General features: G+C 37.9%; 1 protein-coding gene across 4 annotated transcripts in view; it reads right to left on the reverse strand.

Annotated features, from left to right (window-relative positions):
* LOC108698890 (kinectin) overlaps positions 1–15,585 on the reverse strand; it is a 95,104-nt gene that overhangs the window by 44,026 nt on the left and 35,493 nt on the right. For all 4 annotated transcript variants that reach the window (XM_018230753.2, XM_018230754.2, XM_018230752.2 and 1 more), the window contains exons 4-10: positions 14,689–14,862; positions 11,606–11,736; positions 10,248–10,364; positions 8,442–8,582; positions 2,646–2,752; positions 813–945; positions 633–720 (exon numbers count right to left, since the gene is read on the reverse strand). In XM_018230753.2, coding sequence (XP_018086242.1) covers positions 633–720; positions 813–945; positions 2,646–2,752; positions 8,442–8,582; positions 10,248–10,364; positions 11,606–11,736; positions 14,689–14,862 — 891 coding nt within the window. The remainder of the gene's footprint in view (positions 1–632; positions 721–812; positions 946–2,645; positions 2,753–8,441; positions 8,583–10,247; positions 10,365–11,605; positions 11,737–14,688; positions 14,863–15,585) is intronic.

A 15,585-nucleotide genomic window follows, 5' to 3' on the forward strand; every position in this document is an offset into this window, starting at 1 on the left:
GTGACTTGTCTTCTGATAAACTTCAATCACTCTTTACTACTGTACAGCAAGTTGGAGTGATATCACCCCCTCCCTCCCATCCCCCAGCAGCCTAACAAAAGAACAATGGGAAGGTAACCAGATAACAGCTCCCTAACACAAGATAACAGCTGCCTGGTAGATCTAAGAACAACATTCAATAGTAAAAACCCATGTCCCACTGAGACACATTCAGTTACATTGAGAAGGAAAAACAGCAGCCTGCCAGAAAGCATTTCTCTCCTAAAGTGCAGGCACAAGTCACATGACCAGGGGCAGCTGGGAAAGTGACAAAATGTCTAGCCCCATGTCAGATTTCAAAATTGAATATAAAAAAAATCTGTTTGCTCTTTTGAGAAATGGATTTCAGTGCAGACGTCTGCTGGAGTACAGCTATTAACTTATGCGTTTTTTAAAAAAACATGTTTTCCTATGACAGGATCCCTTTAAAAATGTACACATACAATAAGTATAAAAAGTAGAGAGATGATGATTTCAGATTTAACAGCAGTAGTAGAAACAAATACCATTTATTATTATTTTTATTATTTTAAGCTAGTAGATGAGCTAAAAGCTAAAGCTTTAACAAATAATAATACAATTTGCTGTGTCACCTTGCTGTGCTACTTCGAATTCCGAAATTCTTGCTCGTAGGTACTTTTCAATTTCTTTCCAGCTCCGCTCTGCCTCTTGCATCTGTGCCTGGAATAAATAGACAAAACGTGACCCAAGCAGTGAGTAAGGTAAAATCTGGAGGCACAAAATCTGTGAAACACAAAGTGGGAGAGTGCTACCTTTAGTTGTACTGCAGCTTGTTCTGAGTTCTTCTTCTGCAGTTCCTCTTGCGCCACCCTGTTATTCTTTTCAGTCAGCTCATTCATCAACCTGGCATAATCCTGGCGAAGCTTGTTAAGATCACTAGATTGCCTGACAATATAAAATATACATATATTTGATTTCGTTTGATACTCCATTTCATGCAAATGTTTGATTTAATCCATTTTCCATGGCGTGGTCCTTGCATTCCCTTCTGAATAATTGGAAAAAAATATTTTAGTTAGAGGTGCACCAAATCCATCATTCTAGATTTGTCTAAATACCAAATCCATCGCAAAAGATGCATACTTACTGAACTAAATCTGAACTCTAGTTTGAATGCTAAAATCCGAGAAACAAATTTGAACAAAAAAACTGCAAGTTCCGTTGCCCAGAGCTTTAAAGTTTAGCATTTCTATTTAGGGCACACTGAAAAATGCTGGGATTTGGTGCATCGCTAATTTTAAGGGGTAAGGTTTGAGATCGAACACTAGACTGAATATTAAATTGTAACAAGCATCTGATTTTGCAGACTATCAATTAAAAGGAGCTACAGTCGGTGGAAAGCAGCCAAATGCACTTGTACTGCCTTTACCCGCAACCTCGTGTAATGAGCAAAAGATGCACACTTAAGGTGTTTTGGTGAAAAAAAGACCTGTCATCAGAGGTTTCCATTACAGACAATGACAGGAGTCTTAGGGCGAAATTGGGTGATGTTCCACAGGCTGAAAGTGGATGAAAAATACCACGTGTCAACAACAGTATCTGGTTAGTAACTTTGTATAATTACACTTAATAGGGCACTCCTTGAAAAATGTATCAACATCTCTCATAGCACACATAAAAAACCCAACGCGTTTTGTTTCTTGTTGACAGTACGGTAATTACTGATACCCGTGCATGCATACAAAATGTACTGCCCCTTCTACAATTTGTTGTTCTGATCATGTTCTTAAATAATGTCTAAAGCCAAAGCATGCAGCTATGTCAAAACATAGCTCCCACCCCTGGACATAGGGGTCATAAAGCAACTGTACTAGACAAGCAGGGCCTGATCAGAACATTTAGGGGGTTATTTGTTGACGGTCAAGTGGTGTATTTTAAAAAAAAAAATCACGTTTTTCAAGGGTAGTTTAAGTAAAAACTCAAATTTTTCGGGATTTATTATGCTGCCAAAAGCTGAATCCGAAAATACTCCAGTTAAAACCTGTCAAGGTCATGTAGAAGCTACTGGCAGAGGTCCCTTAAACCACCTAAAGATGTTTTAGCCTTTATGATGTTTAGGGTTTTTTTGTGTTTTGCTCTGAAAAACTTCATCAATTTGAGGGGTTTTTTCCCCCCGATAACTCCATCAATTTGAGTATTCGCATTTTTCACGCTGATTGCATTTGTGTTTTTTACATTCAGGTTTTTTCACAAATAAGCAAACATTCGAGTTGTGAGTTTATTAGAGCTAGAAAAAACCTCACAAATTCGAATTTTGATGAATAACCCCCTTACATTCAATGCCCCTAAAATCACACAATTTGACTGGTCTGACCAATCACTTTGGTTTCATAAATTGACATAGCTATGATGGATTATTGGAGACCAAATAGTGGCATGTATAACACAGTTCAGTTTCAGCCAATATTAAAGTTGCACGTGTGTGCCTGCAGTTGCTCATCTACTTACAATAGTTTTTTTCTTCTACATTACAACATAACTTTTTCCCTTCTAAATGGTCTACATATGCTGGTAATGCTCTGGCTAAGGAAACCATTCATTGTGAACTAAGTGAGTGATGTTCATTCATAGATCACATCACATACTTGCTCTCCATCTGATTGGTGGCTGAGCTGACGGCATCTCGTAGAATACTGTTTTCCTGTTTGAGGTGCGATATCTGATTATCCAACTGCTCTCGAACCTGCTGAAACTAAAGAGAATGGCAATCAGAACACATGCTAGACACACTTTCTAAACACTGCCATTAAAATAGCATACTCTTGCAATCCATGTCAGGCTTTAAATTAAATACCATGACCCAGTTTCACAAACATGACAAATGGAATCCTTATGTTACTTGCCAGGGTTCCAAACACTGCATGGAATAAGATCCCCCTACAGCACAGTATGGGAATACAACTATTTTCATACCTGGCATAGTTTCAGGAACAAAAATTATTTACGGTAATATACAGAAATGGGTTACAGTGAAATCTCAATTTTACATTCCCTGATTTTAAAAGGGCGGTTCACCTTTAAGATAAATATTAGCACGTTATAGAATGAATTCTAAGTAACTTTTCAATTGAGTTTTTTTTCTATAGTTTTTGAATTATTTGTCTTCTTCTGACTCTTTACAGTGTTCACAACAAAAGTTTTTGAGTCTTTTGGGCAGTGAAGTTCCAAGTTACAGCGAGTCCTTATCAAGGGCTCTCCCAGGCCCGTAGGAAATTCAAATATAGGTAAAGGGGAATCGCTGTATTTCCTAACAAAGCAAAGGAAAAAAGGGAACAAAAACAGATATGCGTAATATGGTGCAGTATTTTCTGCTATTTTTTGTATAAATGCACCTTTAACTGTGCGTGATTAAACGTATATAAATGTGCAAACGATGTGTGACAAAATTAAAACACTTCGATTGTGCGACTGTGTGTCTATTTTATATATATATATACACCACTGTTATTTTATATATTAGTGTGAATAATAATATAAGTGACTAGAAAAAATTTTTTACCAGTGAAAAAATAAAAATAAAATAAAAATATAAAAATAAAAATAAAAATAAAAATAAAACAAACACCAAAAAATTTTTTTAGATACTAATGTGTAAAAATATCCTTATCTCACAAACACCTCTTATAGTTAATAATTAACAAATTAGTTCTAAAGACACCAAATGGTAGCAAGCATAGAGAGTTTTGGTTTAATTGCTTAATTAGTTTCTTTTAAATGAAATCTTCACCCAGTGCTGATCTGGTGGTATATTATACTCACAGACGTGAGTGAATCTGCGCTTTTGAGAGAACAAGCCGTGTCCTTCCAATAATCATCCGGCAACCTTCTAGCTGGGCAGAAAATAGAGCGGCATGTGCAGTATCGTTTAAAAAAAGCTGTTTAATAAAAAATATAAAATACACTCACAAACGCCTCGTTTTAAAATCGCATATAAAATCTGTGAAGTCCGCTTTTCAAATGAAACCGTAGCGTCCTTTACTTTGCTCTGCGCATCTCAGTCTTGCGCTGTAGCTCCAAACGACAGATCGTTTGGAGCTACAGCGCAAGACTGAGATGCGCAGAGCAAAGTAAAGGACGCTACGGTTTCATTTGAAAAGCGGACTTCACAGATTTTATATGCGATTTTAAAACGAGGCGTTTGTGAGTGTATTTTATATTTTTTATTAAACAGCTTTTTTTAAACGATACTGCACATGCCGCTCTATTTTCTGCCCAGCTAGAAGGTTGCCGGATGATTATTGGAAGGACACGGCTTGTTCTCTCAAAAGCGCAGATTCACTCACGTCTGTGAGTATAATATACCACCAGATCAGCACTGGGTGAAGATTTCATTTAAAAGAAACTAATTAAGCAATTAAACCAAAACTCTCTATGCTTGCTACCATTTGGTGTCTTTAGAACTAATTTGTTAATTATTAACTATAAGAGGTGTTTGTGAGATAAGGATATTTTTACACATTAGTATCTAAAAAAATTTTTTTGGTGTTTGTTTTATTTTTATTTTTTATTTTTATTTTTATTTTTTTATATTTTTATTTTATTTTTATTTTTTCACTGGTAAAAAATTTTTTCTAGTCACTTATATTATTATTCACACTAATATATAAAATAACAGTGGTGTATATATATATATAAAATAGACACACAGTCGCACAATCGAAGTGTTTTAATTTTGTCACACATCGTTTGCACTTTTATATACGTTTAATCACGCACAGTTAAAGGTGCATTTATACAAAAAATAGCAGAAAATACTGCACCATATTACGCATATCTGTTTTTGTTCCCTTTTTTCCTTTGCTTTGTTAGGAAATACAGCGATTCTTCTTTACAGTGTTAACATGGGGGCCCACTGATCCCATATAAAAAAACAAATGCTCTGTAAGGCTACAAATGCATTGGTATTGTTACTTTTTATTACTCATGTTTCTGTTCAGGCCCTCTCCTATTCATATGCCAGTGTCTTATTCAAATCAAATTAAGGTTGCCAGGGTAATTTGGACCCTAGCAACCAGATTGCTGAAATTGTACACTGGAAAACTGCTAAAGGAAAACCTAAATAACTCAAAAAACAAACAATTTGCAAATTGACTCATTACATTGAATTGAATATCGCTCACTACATCATACTAAAAGCTAATTTAAAGGTGAACAACAGTGTTAGTAGGTGTTATATTTCATTTTGGTTTAGACGATGACGACCAGTCCAAGGGCTTTTCTACTGATTTAAGCAACAATAAATGAGTCCAACAATAATAGGACCAATCCATATAAGCATGAAGGAGACCCAAAAGTAAATGAACCCCCCAAACATTAGTGGCTGCACTACAAATGAATATAAAATTATAGCTCAGCACCACAGGCTATGGAAAAAAACATAACAAAAAACCTAGTACAATTTTGTTAATACTCAGTGCAGTCACCAGGGTGCTCCAACACAAATCTGTGTGTGTCTGGAACCATAGAAAGTCTAGGTACAGATTTTTCTTATGTGTTCTAAAGTACTATAGCGATTTTTACAAAGTGCTACCTCCAAAATAAAATTATATAGTGATATCTTGATTTGGTGATCCAGTGAAAGAACCGCTAAAAGGAAACATTTCTGAAGGTTTACTTTTCCTTTAACCTTGCAAATTTTGTTTGTTTTTCAATTTTAACTTTGTTATACATTTTTCAGTACAAATGACCCTTGAAGGAACTTTTGGCAAGCTGAACACAGAATGTGAAAGATATTACTTTCAATGAACAGGTCAGAGAAAGCAATCACTAAAAAAAAAAAAAAAAAAAAAAAAAACCCGATCCTTTAAATCATAATCTGTTTTGCCCTGTTCTTCAGGCCTCTTGCATGAATCGGATCAGGCAGCAGTCTCATAGTGTGCAGCTGGATATTGGTTATTTATAATTAAAGCGCTATGCATGCAGGTACGCTGAAAGACACATCTCTTGGCACCATCTGTTCTCAGCTTACATTCTTCCCTGGTATTAAAGGAAGCTGAGCCATGGCTGAATCTTGAGAAGCTAGGAATATAACCTCTCTGCCTCAGGTTATTTAAAGAAACACTTGGAATAGCCCCTTGGCCACTGAATAGTTAATAGCAAATCATCATGTGGTGCTGGGGTTACAAATTACAACTGCGTGTAGCAGTGTCCAAACTCTGTCATATGGTAGTAAATCACCATCAGTCATTGTTATGCTCCTAGCCCTTTCCTTTCAATGGCATAGAGTAAGGGGCTGAATTAATATTTTTAATTTATGCTCTTCATCATGCTGTGTGTTGCCTTCAAACATGTGGCATAATAAAGATTATCGAGAAACCAAGACCCATAGAATGGACACTGTGGTTCTTTTGCACAGTTAGTAATAGAGTTAAACGTTTATTAAAAGTTTTAAAAATATCTTTCAAACATAGCTTGTTACATTGAAGGAATGGGATCTATTAGCTGGAATACTTGGGACCTGGGGTTTTACAGAAAAGGGCAGTAGTTTAAGAAAAGTATGTTGGGCCCCATGCAAAAAAAAAAAAAAATCTGTCATGCATTTACCTTGCCCTCCCTCCACCCACCCATGTCCCTGGCCGCCTACATGGGCAATATTATGGCTGTGGAAGGGGATTTCTTACAGCAATAGAGAAAGCAGACCCCATGGTGCAGCCCACCCCCCCACGAACACAACTGGATAAGGGATCTTTGCGTAATTTGGATCACCATACCTTAAAGTCTGTGAAAAATAATTTAAACATTAAATAATCCCAACAGGAATGTTTTGCCACCAATGTGGATTCATGCAGCTTAGTTACCATCAAGTACAAGGCATGGTTTATTATTAAAGAGAAAAAGGAAATCATTAATTAAAATTATTTGCTTATAATGGCCTTCCCCCAATTTTGAGCTTTCTGATTCACGTGCTTCCAGATAAGGGATCCCATACCCGTCGATGGATTTTTTTTCTTTAAAAGGAGAAGGAAAGCTACTGAAGCAGTTTAATGCCAATAGATAAGCCCCAATTGAGCAAGCTATAACACTATATTTATTCTGCAGAATGCTTTACCATACTTGAGTAAACAACTACTGAAGTGTTCTCGATTTGTTTAGGATAGCAACTGCCATATTGGCTTGGTGTGACATCACTTCCTGCCTGAGTCTCCCATGCTCTCTCATAACTCTGGGCTCAGATTACAGCAGGGAGGGGAGTAGGAGCAAACTGAGCATACTCAAATTCGTGCCCTGGAGGTTTAAGCTGATAGAAGGAAGTCTGATACAGAAGACCACATGTACACAATAGAAGGAAAGAAATGTGGTGTTTCTTTTGACAGAGGACTCAGAGCAGCATTACTTTGAGGGTTTACTAGAGTATTTATATAGACCTTTCTGATACAGCTTACTTAATCTTAGCCTTTCCTTCTCCTTTAACAAACCTGTCCGTTACAATAATTAATCAAACAGGTGCACCGAGAGCTGCGCATGAGACCTCAACTTTTTCTTTATTAGCAGTGGAAATCAATACAGCGGGTATATTATGACTTATGCAAATTAGGGCCCGTCGCAGCAACAAAGGAGACTTCATAAAATATATTAGAGTTGGTAACACAAACATATCATTGTTACAAAGGAAAACAGAGGATGTGTTTTTCTAGTTTCTGGTAAAACTTTGCATTAATGGAACAAAGCCCTTTGTGTAGAAATGGTTGTTTAAATGGGATTTCTGTTTTAAATACTGCTCTACCACAGCTCTGTATGTCATTTAACTATATAAATCTAAGGGTTTTATAGATGGAAATGTTGGACCTACTGCATTGCTATCAGGAAGTCAGGATGGCTTGAAATCGGGATATAAAAAGGGAGTGGGATTGAAGGATATTTTGTAGGAAAAAGGAGGACAAGGGTAGAGAAAGTGTTCTGAGGAAAAAGCAATGCACATTAAAAAATACCATGTTTAGGAGAAAAGTAATAGGTCAGCCTAATGTATTAAAGGAATTACTATGAATATATGAGGACAGTTGAAAGAAAATTTAACTGTGCCCTGTTATATTAGACCTTACTCTAAGCCTGATTGCACACAATGTTTTCTCCACCAGTGGATAAGAGGCACATCTGCTCCTGTCCTCCACTTGCTATATGTGCACTGACTGGCATAACTGGCAAAAAGCATATTTTAGCATTTTTGTGACAAAATCCACCCCTTGTGCATGCTGTTGTGCCAACGCCATGCCTGTCAGTGTGCACTCAGCAAGGGGCAGGTGGGAGCAGGGCCTTCTCTCCTGAATGCCACTAGTCTAACAGTCCCTTTAATACCGATAACTAAATGCTCGTTAGTGAGCAGGTAGACATAGGCACATGGCCAGCACCATAATAAAGAAAGGAATCCACAACCACTCCCTTACCTTCAGTTGCATTTGCTGTGCCTCTTGGTAGCTGCTGTGCATCTTGCTCTGATAAACCCCATGCTCTTTCTCCAGCAGAGTTATCCGCTCCCGTGCCTTTGACTCAACCAAGTTCAACTTTTGCTTTTCTGCTACAAGCTCCTAGGGTAGGAACATTAAACTGGGTGTTATAATAAGAAAATAATAACATATGATTCTCTAGTTTACACAGCATTATAATGAATAAAAGCAAATATTAGCTTTCATTTGGTAGATAGATAATAATTATTAGCTGAAAATTGTTAATGAGAGCTGCACTGGTGCAATATTGCATCTATTCTATAAAATATGCCCCTTAATCACTAGGGAAAGAACTAAGAAACTAGAAGCATTTAATAAGTTATTGGGTGGCAGTGACCACACAGACCAAGATTTAAGTTTCCATAAAAATCAAGTTTGCTTACATGAGAGAAATAATGTTTAGTCATCTATCTATCAGAGAGAGAGAGAGGTGTGAAGTTTTATTCTCAACGTTTCAGCTCCTTAACTGGGGCCGTCTTCAGGAGCACCCAGGCAGCTGTGGATTGTTAAGAGTGCACCAGCTAAGCATATTGTGTGTATATTATTATTTATTTAAAAAAAAAAAATTTAGAAAATGGTGCTTGTGGTGGAAGGGTAAATTCACTAAACAGACAGCCTCCCCTACAGTAAGACTCCTCCCTCTATTAGGTAATTTGGATTGTTGTTTCTATCGCAAAAGTAATGAGTGGAGCATTTTAAAACTGTGCAAAATAAGGAAGGTGCGAAATAGAAAATATGGCCTCTAAATTTAAACAAGACCAACCCAGCAGAGGTCAGAGACATATCCAAGCCCTTCAAACAAACAGACAAATTAGGTTGTGCCCATGAGATAGCACAGCTCCTTTTCTGATTCTATGGGATGGGCAGATTAAACAGCTTGTATCAGCCATGACTCATGTCTTTTCTTATTATTATAATCGTGTTTGCTGCTCTGAAAGTCTTGCTTAGCCATATCAGTGCTGTAATTGGTAAACTAGTCTTTGCATTCTTAGAAATATGTCCTATAAGTAAGCTACTAGCAGTGTTTTATGCCATATTTAAATAAGCTGAAAAACCACAAACAAAAACATACAAAATGACGTGTACCACTAAGCATTCTTTTGAAATCAGTGCTTCGTTGACCTGTGAATGCACAGATTGGGCAGATTTTCATGCAGAAAAGCATACTTTCATGTTTCTGTGCTGAACTCAACCATGTCTGTTGCCGATGCTGTGCCTATTGATGCACAGTAATTAAGGGGCAGGAGGAAGCGGATTGGTGTTTTCTCACCAGCAGAAAAATGACCACGTGACATAGTTCTTACCGAGCATGTACCCAAGCTGCCTGTGCCCAGTGAGTGTAGTGATAGAGGTCCTCCTCAGAAAGACCTTTCAAATGGTCCATTCATAATTGAATACCTCTGCAAGTGCAGAGGACATCACTGGATTGCAATGGAGAGTCTGTCTTGCCTGTTCCTTTCAGAACACTCTAGATTCCAGGGCACAAATCCAAGCTCTATGCAAAGGAGAACCTCTGTATAGCGACAACTTCCCTGGAGCCTCCAACTCCTACTGGGGGACAGTCTGAGCTTATTACAGCGCAGATAATACCCAAGTGTTGACAATGATACACTTGTGAGAATATTAAGTGAATTTGCCCTGAAGCCATAGTATCAGATTTTCCTTCACAATTTCACCAAACTACCACATGCAAAGAGTCGCTTTAGGCTAATTTGAGGCAAATGAATCAGTGTGTCGGGGTATTACCTGTGTGAGCTGTTTGCACTGTTCCTTCACTATTGCAGATTCGTCTTTGGCCGCAATAAGCTGCTTTTCCTTTTCCTTCAGCTGGTGAAGGGCGGCAGCTGCATCTCCCCTGTTGGCCTAAAAACACAAAGATACATTTTAGAGATCTGATTAGCATATTTAACAATGGAGGGAGGATTTTTTTTTAATTTTTTTTTTTATAAAAAAAATATATTTATGCTTTCAGTTTAGTGTCCATTTGCCTGCTTTAAGCTGACCATAGATGCAAAGATTTGATTGTACGAATATATCCGTTTCCTACGATTTTAGTGCCGTTTGTGGTGTCCCGACATTTTTCGTGCCATGGCGATCGGTTGTTCAGACAATCGGACAGGTTAGAAAATTTCTGTAGGCTACCGATAATATCTCTGCATGTATTGCCGGTCTGACAATATCAGTGGGAGACTGTCAACAGCTTTTGTCGGACATAACTTTCGTAAGATTGCTGTCAGGGGCAGAACATTGTCTGATCTGTTCTTTTCATACTTTATTTAATCTGAATGGTTAGTGGCAGGTCGGGAGATGGCACAGAACGATCATTTTTCCCATATGAAGATAAATCTGCACGTCTATGGCCAACTTTAGGTTTTAGCTACACTGTTGTAACATTATCATACCTACTATTGTCTTGCGGCTTGCCCAATGCCAGCACTTTGACAGCAGACGAAATGGCCTGGAAAAGTGCACGGCCCTATTTCCAGACAACTCCCAATAGTCTTGTCACAGGCTTGTCAGATAATTTCAGTGCAAGTCTATGGGGAGCCTCTGGGTGATTTGGCACTGTGTTTTTGGGAGCGCAAATAGTCTCGTGTGCCATTTCCATTAAAGTGATTCTAATATGTGTGCGAAATGGTCAAAACGGAAACCTTGTTAAAAATGCACAAATTTGTTTTTAATGTATAAAAACACACATATAAGTAAAATGCAATTATGGCTACTAAATGCTGCTTGATAGGTTGTTTTTATTCGCATTTTTGCTTGTTCGCTGAAAACAGGTTGTCACGTAACTGCCTTGAATACACATTAAAAAAATATCTATCTTTATACGCCTTACAGTTTGGACTGGATTTCTCTCTACTAGCAGAATCTATTGTTAGTGGAATGTATTGTTAGACTTCCTTTAGTAGTTGGTAATAACTGCCACTTGTTCCCAGAGCACACCCAGAACATAGAAATCTGGCCACAACAGGGAGTCAGAAAGGTAATGTAAAAGTATTGGGCAAATACTTTAGGGCAAAATTACAAGTAGCATGCAAAGTCAGTTTTATGATAGATGTAAAAAGGGCATCATTTCTGATGTCAGTAGAAACATTGCTCACCTTGTTTACAATTTCTTGTACAGAGTTTGATTTAGCCTTCAGCACATCCACCAGAGACATCGCATCTTCTTCTGTAAACATCATGCTCCTCAGGCTCACAAGAAGATCCTTAAACTTCACTTCAGCATTTTCTACAAAAAAGTTCAGGAAAAATAGTTAAACGTTAATGCGACCCTTATCTTACAAATTTTTCATACTGCACTCTAAAAGATGGAGTACCGACTCCGTTGAGTGTTACTACTAGGGATGCACCGAATCCACTATTTGGGATTCGGCCGAATCCCCGAATTCTTCGTGAAAGATTCGGCCGAATACCGATCTGAAATTTACATATGCAAATTAGGGATAGGAAAGGATTCTTCTTTTGTGACGAAAAGTCACGTGATTTCCCTACCTGCCCCTAATTTACATATGCAAATTAGGATTCGGATTCCGTTTGGCCTGACGCAAGGATTCGGCTGAATCCGAATCCAGCTGAAAAAGCCCGAATCCCTAACCGAATCCTGGATTCGGTGCATCCCTAGTTACTACCCCGCACATAGTGTAGACCATTGAACTAAAACACCTCAAACCTAAGCCACCCTTACTCTCATAAAACCTTTTACAGTAGTAGTTAGAGATCATCTGAGAGAGGTAGGGTCAGGTTTGATGAACTATAAATCCCTTCTATATCTGCGCTGTCTTGTTAATATATATGGATCAGGCTGCAGTGGAAAATAACCGGTTTGAGTTTACACTCCTAAAAATAGAAAATATTGTTGTAGGTTCTAAGCTTTTGGCATTAACGCTTAATATGGATGAAGCTTTTTCCTACATGAAAGATTGTTAAATTATCTAAATCATATGATGTTTTATTCTTCTCTATTTTCTATTCTGCCTCTTCTGAATGTTAAATAAATTACTTACATAGTTCCATTGACAGAAAGTTAGAAGTTCTACTGTGGTGAGTGAAAGAAAAGCTGTCTAACTTCTAACTACTACTGTATGAGCTTACATTAGGGTTTACTGTAACCCAGATGAGGACTGATGCACCACCAAATCAACTAAACCTAGGCAGAGCATAAGAACAACCTCCATTGCTTCAGTTCTCATAAAGCCTTCTTTTATGAGGCAACTCCAATCTGTCAGGGTTCCGATCACTAGAAGACTTTATTTATTGATCAGCCCAGGGAATTTCATCCAGGACTCCTGTTTTGCCTCAAATGCGACTCTGCATCAAAGGTCCAAACAAAACAGCTACCTCTCTTCCAATACTTTCAACTCAGGCATGCATTCAGAACGCAATTTGGCACCTCTCCTCTACTAACACTAATATACACAATACTCTTTCTATTGAAACCTGTGGCAAATTAAGTTGGTCATAGACACAAAGATGAAGCCGTATGAAATTAATGTTCATACGATTTTCAGATTGTGTGCAGACTGTCCTAACATTTTTCGTACCACGACGATCGGTTGTTTAGTCGATCGGACAGGTTAGAAGATTTCGGTCGGCACTCTGCATGTATTGCCTATCTGACTATATTAATGGGTGACTGTCACTAGTATTTGTCATTTAATAGCCAGAATATTGTTCTTGTACTACTTTATTGAATCTGAATGGTTAGAGGTAGGTCGGATAAAATCTGCATGTCCAGTTTTAGTAGTAACTTTATACTGTAATGTCCTTTCAGACTAACCACTTTTGCACAGTGGAGAGAATTCGTCCGCATGTTAACTGTGGCTGAGTTGTATAGGAATACTCCTGATAGCAACATGTACCCCTCCATTTCATTTTGTGTTTGTTCTGTTATAATACTCAAATTTACTATTACTTATAATAATAAAAAACTGGGTATAGCTACTCTTATGACTAATAGATTATTGTGGCCTTGCTACCTTGTTGACTTTTCTCCATTCAGAGCAGGTAACATGTTCAACCATCCACCTAAAATGCACTGCTAAAGTGAAAAATACCCCCACCTCACCAGAAAAGTTTCACAATATTTTCTGCCTGAGCACGTTCGCAATTCTGTAACAACAGATATTCTATATCCATGCAGGCCACGTATGCTGCTCATCTATGAATTTGATTCTATGTATCGATTCTGCTGTTAGGCTTCTGATTAGAATGGGGTGATATACCAAATATATAATGCTGTTTCTTCTCTAGCCAAGATAATCATTAAAAAAAAAAAAAAAGGTCCCTGGGTAATTTCTGGGACATTTTATAATGAATTCCAGATGTTCTTTCTAATATTTATTTTTTGGTTTCCATGTTTGCTTTTGTATGTGTTCTTCTCAAAATGGTCACAGCTTCGGGAAGGCAGAATATAAGAAAGCACAGTTCTTTCCATAGAAAGTTATCGTAATTGTTCTTAAAGGAACAGTCAGATAGTAATTATTTTATTGCATCCCGCCAGTATTGCCAGTTTACCATGTTATGAAGAATTAATTTGCAACAGTTGGCCCATTAGATTATTAAATTTACTATGAAGAAAGGACATGTGTGTACATACACTGGTAGACATTTACTGCCAATTTGGCCTCAGGGTGGCCACACACAGGCACACAAATGAACTGATTCACTTACTCAATTAATGGTGCAACTGCAACTCCCACACCAATTGATTGAGTTGCAGCCTCATATGCCATATTCAAGTGCAAAGAGGCATTTTTCTATTGAAACTGCCCATAGCTGTACCCACATATGCCAAAATCTGTTCTTACATTAAGTTAAAAATAATTCACTTTTGGTATTTAGCCAAATGCATGCATGATATGTCATCTGTACTTGTGTAAATCTGCCAATGAATAGGACCAAAACTAATCACCTTTCTCCATGATCTGCTTATAGTCAGCAACTTTGCTTAGACTGGGAGGATTACACTGGCCCATGCATACAGTCCACATCAGATCATATTGCTAAGCCTAACGACTCTCCCCAAACAAATTAAGGCCTGAGAAAAATCGGCACGTACTTCTACATATCTGGTTTAATAAGATAAGCTTTTAGCACTAGGTTCCCAGTTTTGCCTGGCCCCTGGTTGTGCTCTGCCTTGGTGTGACAAAATATAAGTCTACAAACAAACTCCTTCTCTTACCTTTATCTGTAACGGTCTTCATCTTCTTGCCACCGGTTTTTGGGAGCTTCTCGGGCAATTCAGATTTCTCCAAGTTGGCCCTCTCTTTCTTTTCAACCACATTCACTTCCGAGTTGTCCATTAATGGGATATAAACAGTGGGCTGAATTAATGGCTCGTCCACTAAGGCTGAAACTGAAGTCAAGTCCGTAGTCAGTTTAAGGTATATTTCCTATTTCCTTAGGAAATCTGATCATTTGAATTCTCTCCTCTCAGCTGGTGTACACTAGATTATATTGATAGATGTGTTTTTTTATCATTCCTGAAAAGTGTACATTCATGCTGCTTACAGCTTTTGAATAATACGGCTTGTTGTGTTAATCTCCAACCAGTATTAAAGCAAACGCAGGACTATAATTCAATATTCCTGCCGGGTAAATGGGCCCGTGGGGAGACACTCTCCCAACAGCATGAAGTGAAAGCAGGTACCAGCACTGTAGGCAAAGCAAGCACGGGACAATCCCATTGTATTTATTGAGTCAAGTAAGGAATAATCAAATCATGCTTGACGAAGCAGCACATCACCAAAACGTTGCTGGTTATCTCTGGGTGACTCAAACACAAGGGTCTTGTCCCCCTTCAGCATTGCCTTGAGTGTCGGTACCTGCTTTCTTTTTACTCTCCAGCCAATCATAACTTTCTGACAGGTAAAATATAAGAGGGCTCATTTACTCATATAAATACTAAATTGTACAAGTGCAGTTGCCAATAGCAAACATCAGGTTGTACAAGTTCGCAAGAAAAGCAGTAATGCAAAGTGGCTTCCAGACCATTTCAAATGCTAATATGTATTCTTCATTTGGATTCTATCCGAGACCATCTCTTTTTCTGAAGGCATGTGTTCCTGGAACTTTTGAT

Source organism: Xenopus laevis, chromosome 8L, assembly GCF_017654675.1.
Source record: "Xenopus laevis strain J_2021 chromosome 8L, Xenopus_laevis_v10.1, whole genome shotgun sequence".
NCBI classification, from domain to species: Eukaryota; Metazoa; Chordata; class Amphibia; order Anura; family Pipidae; genus Xenopus; species Xenopus laevis.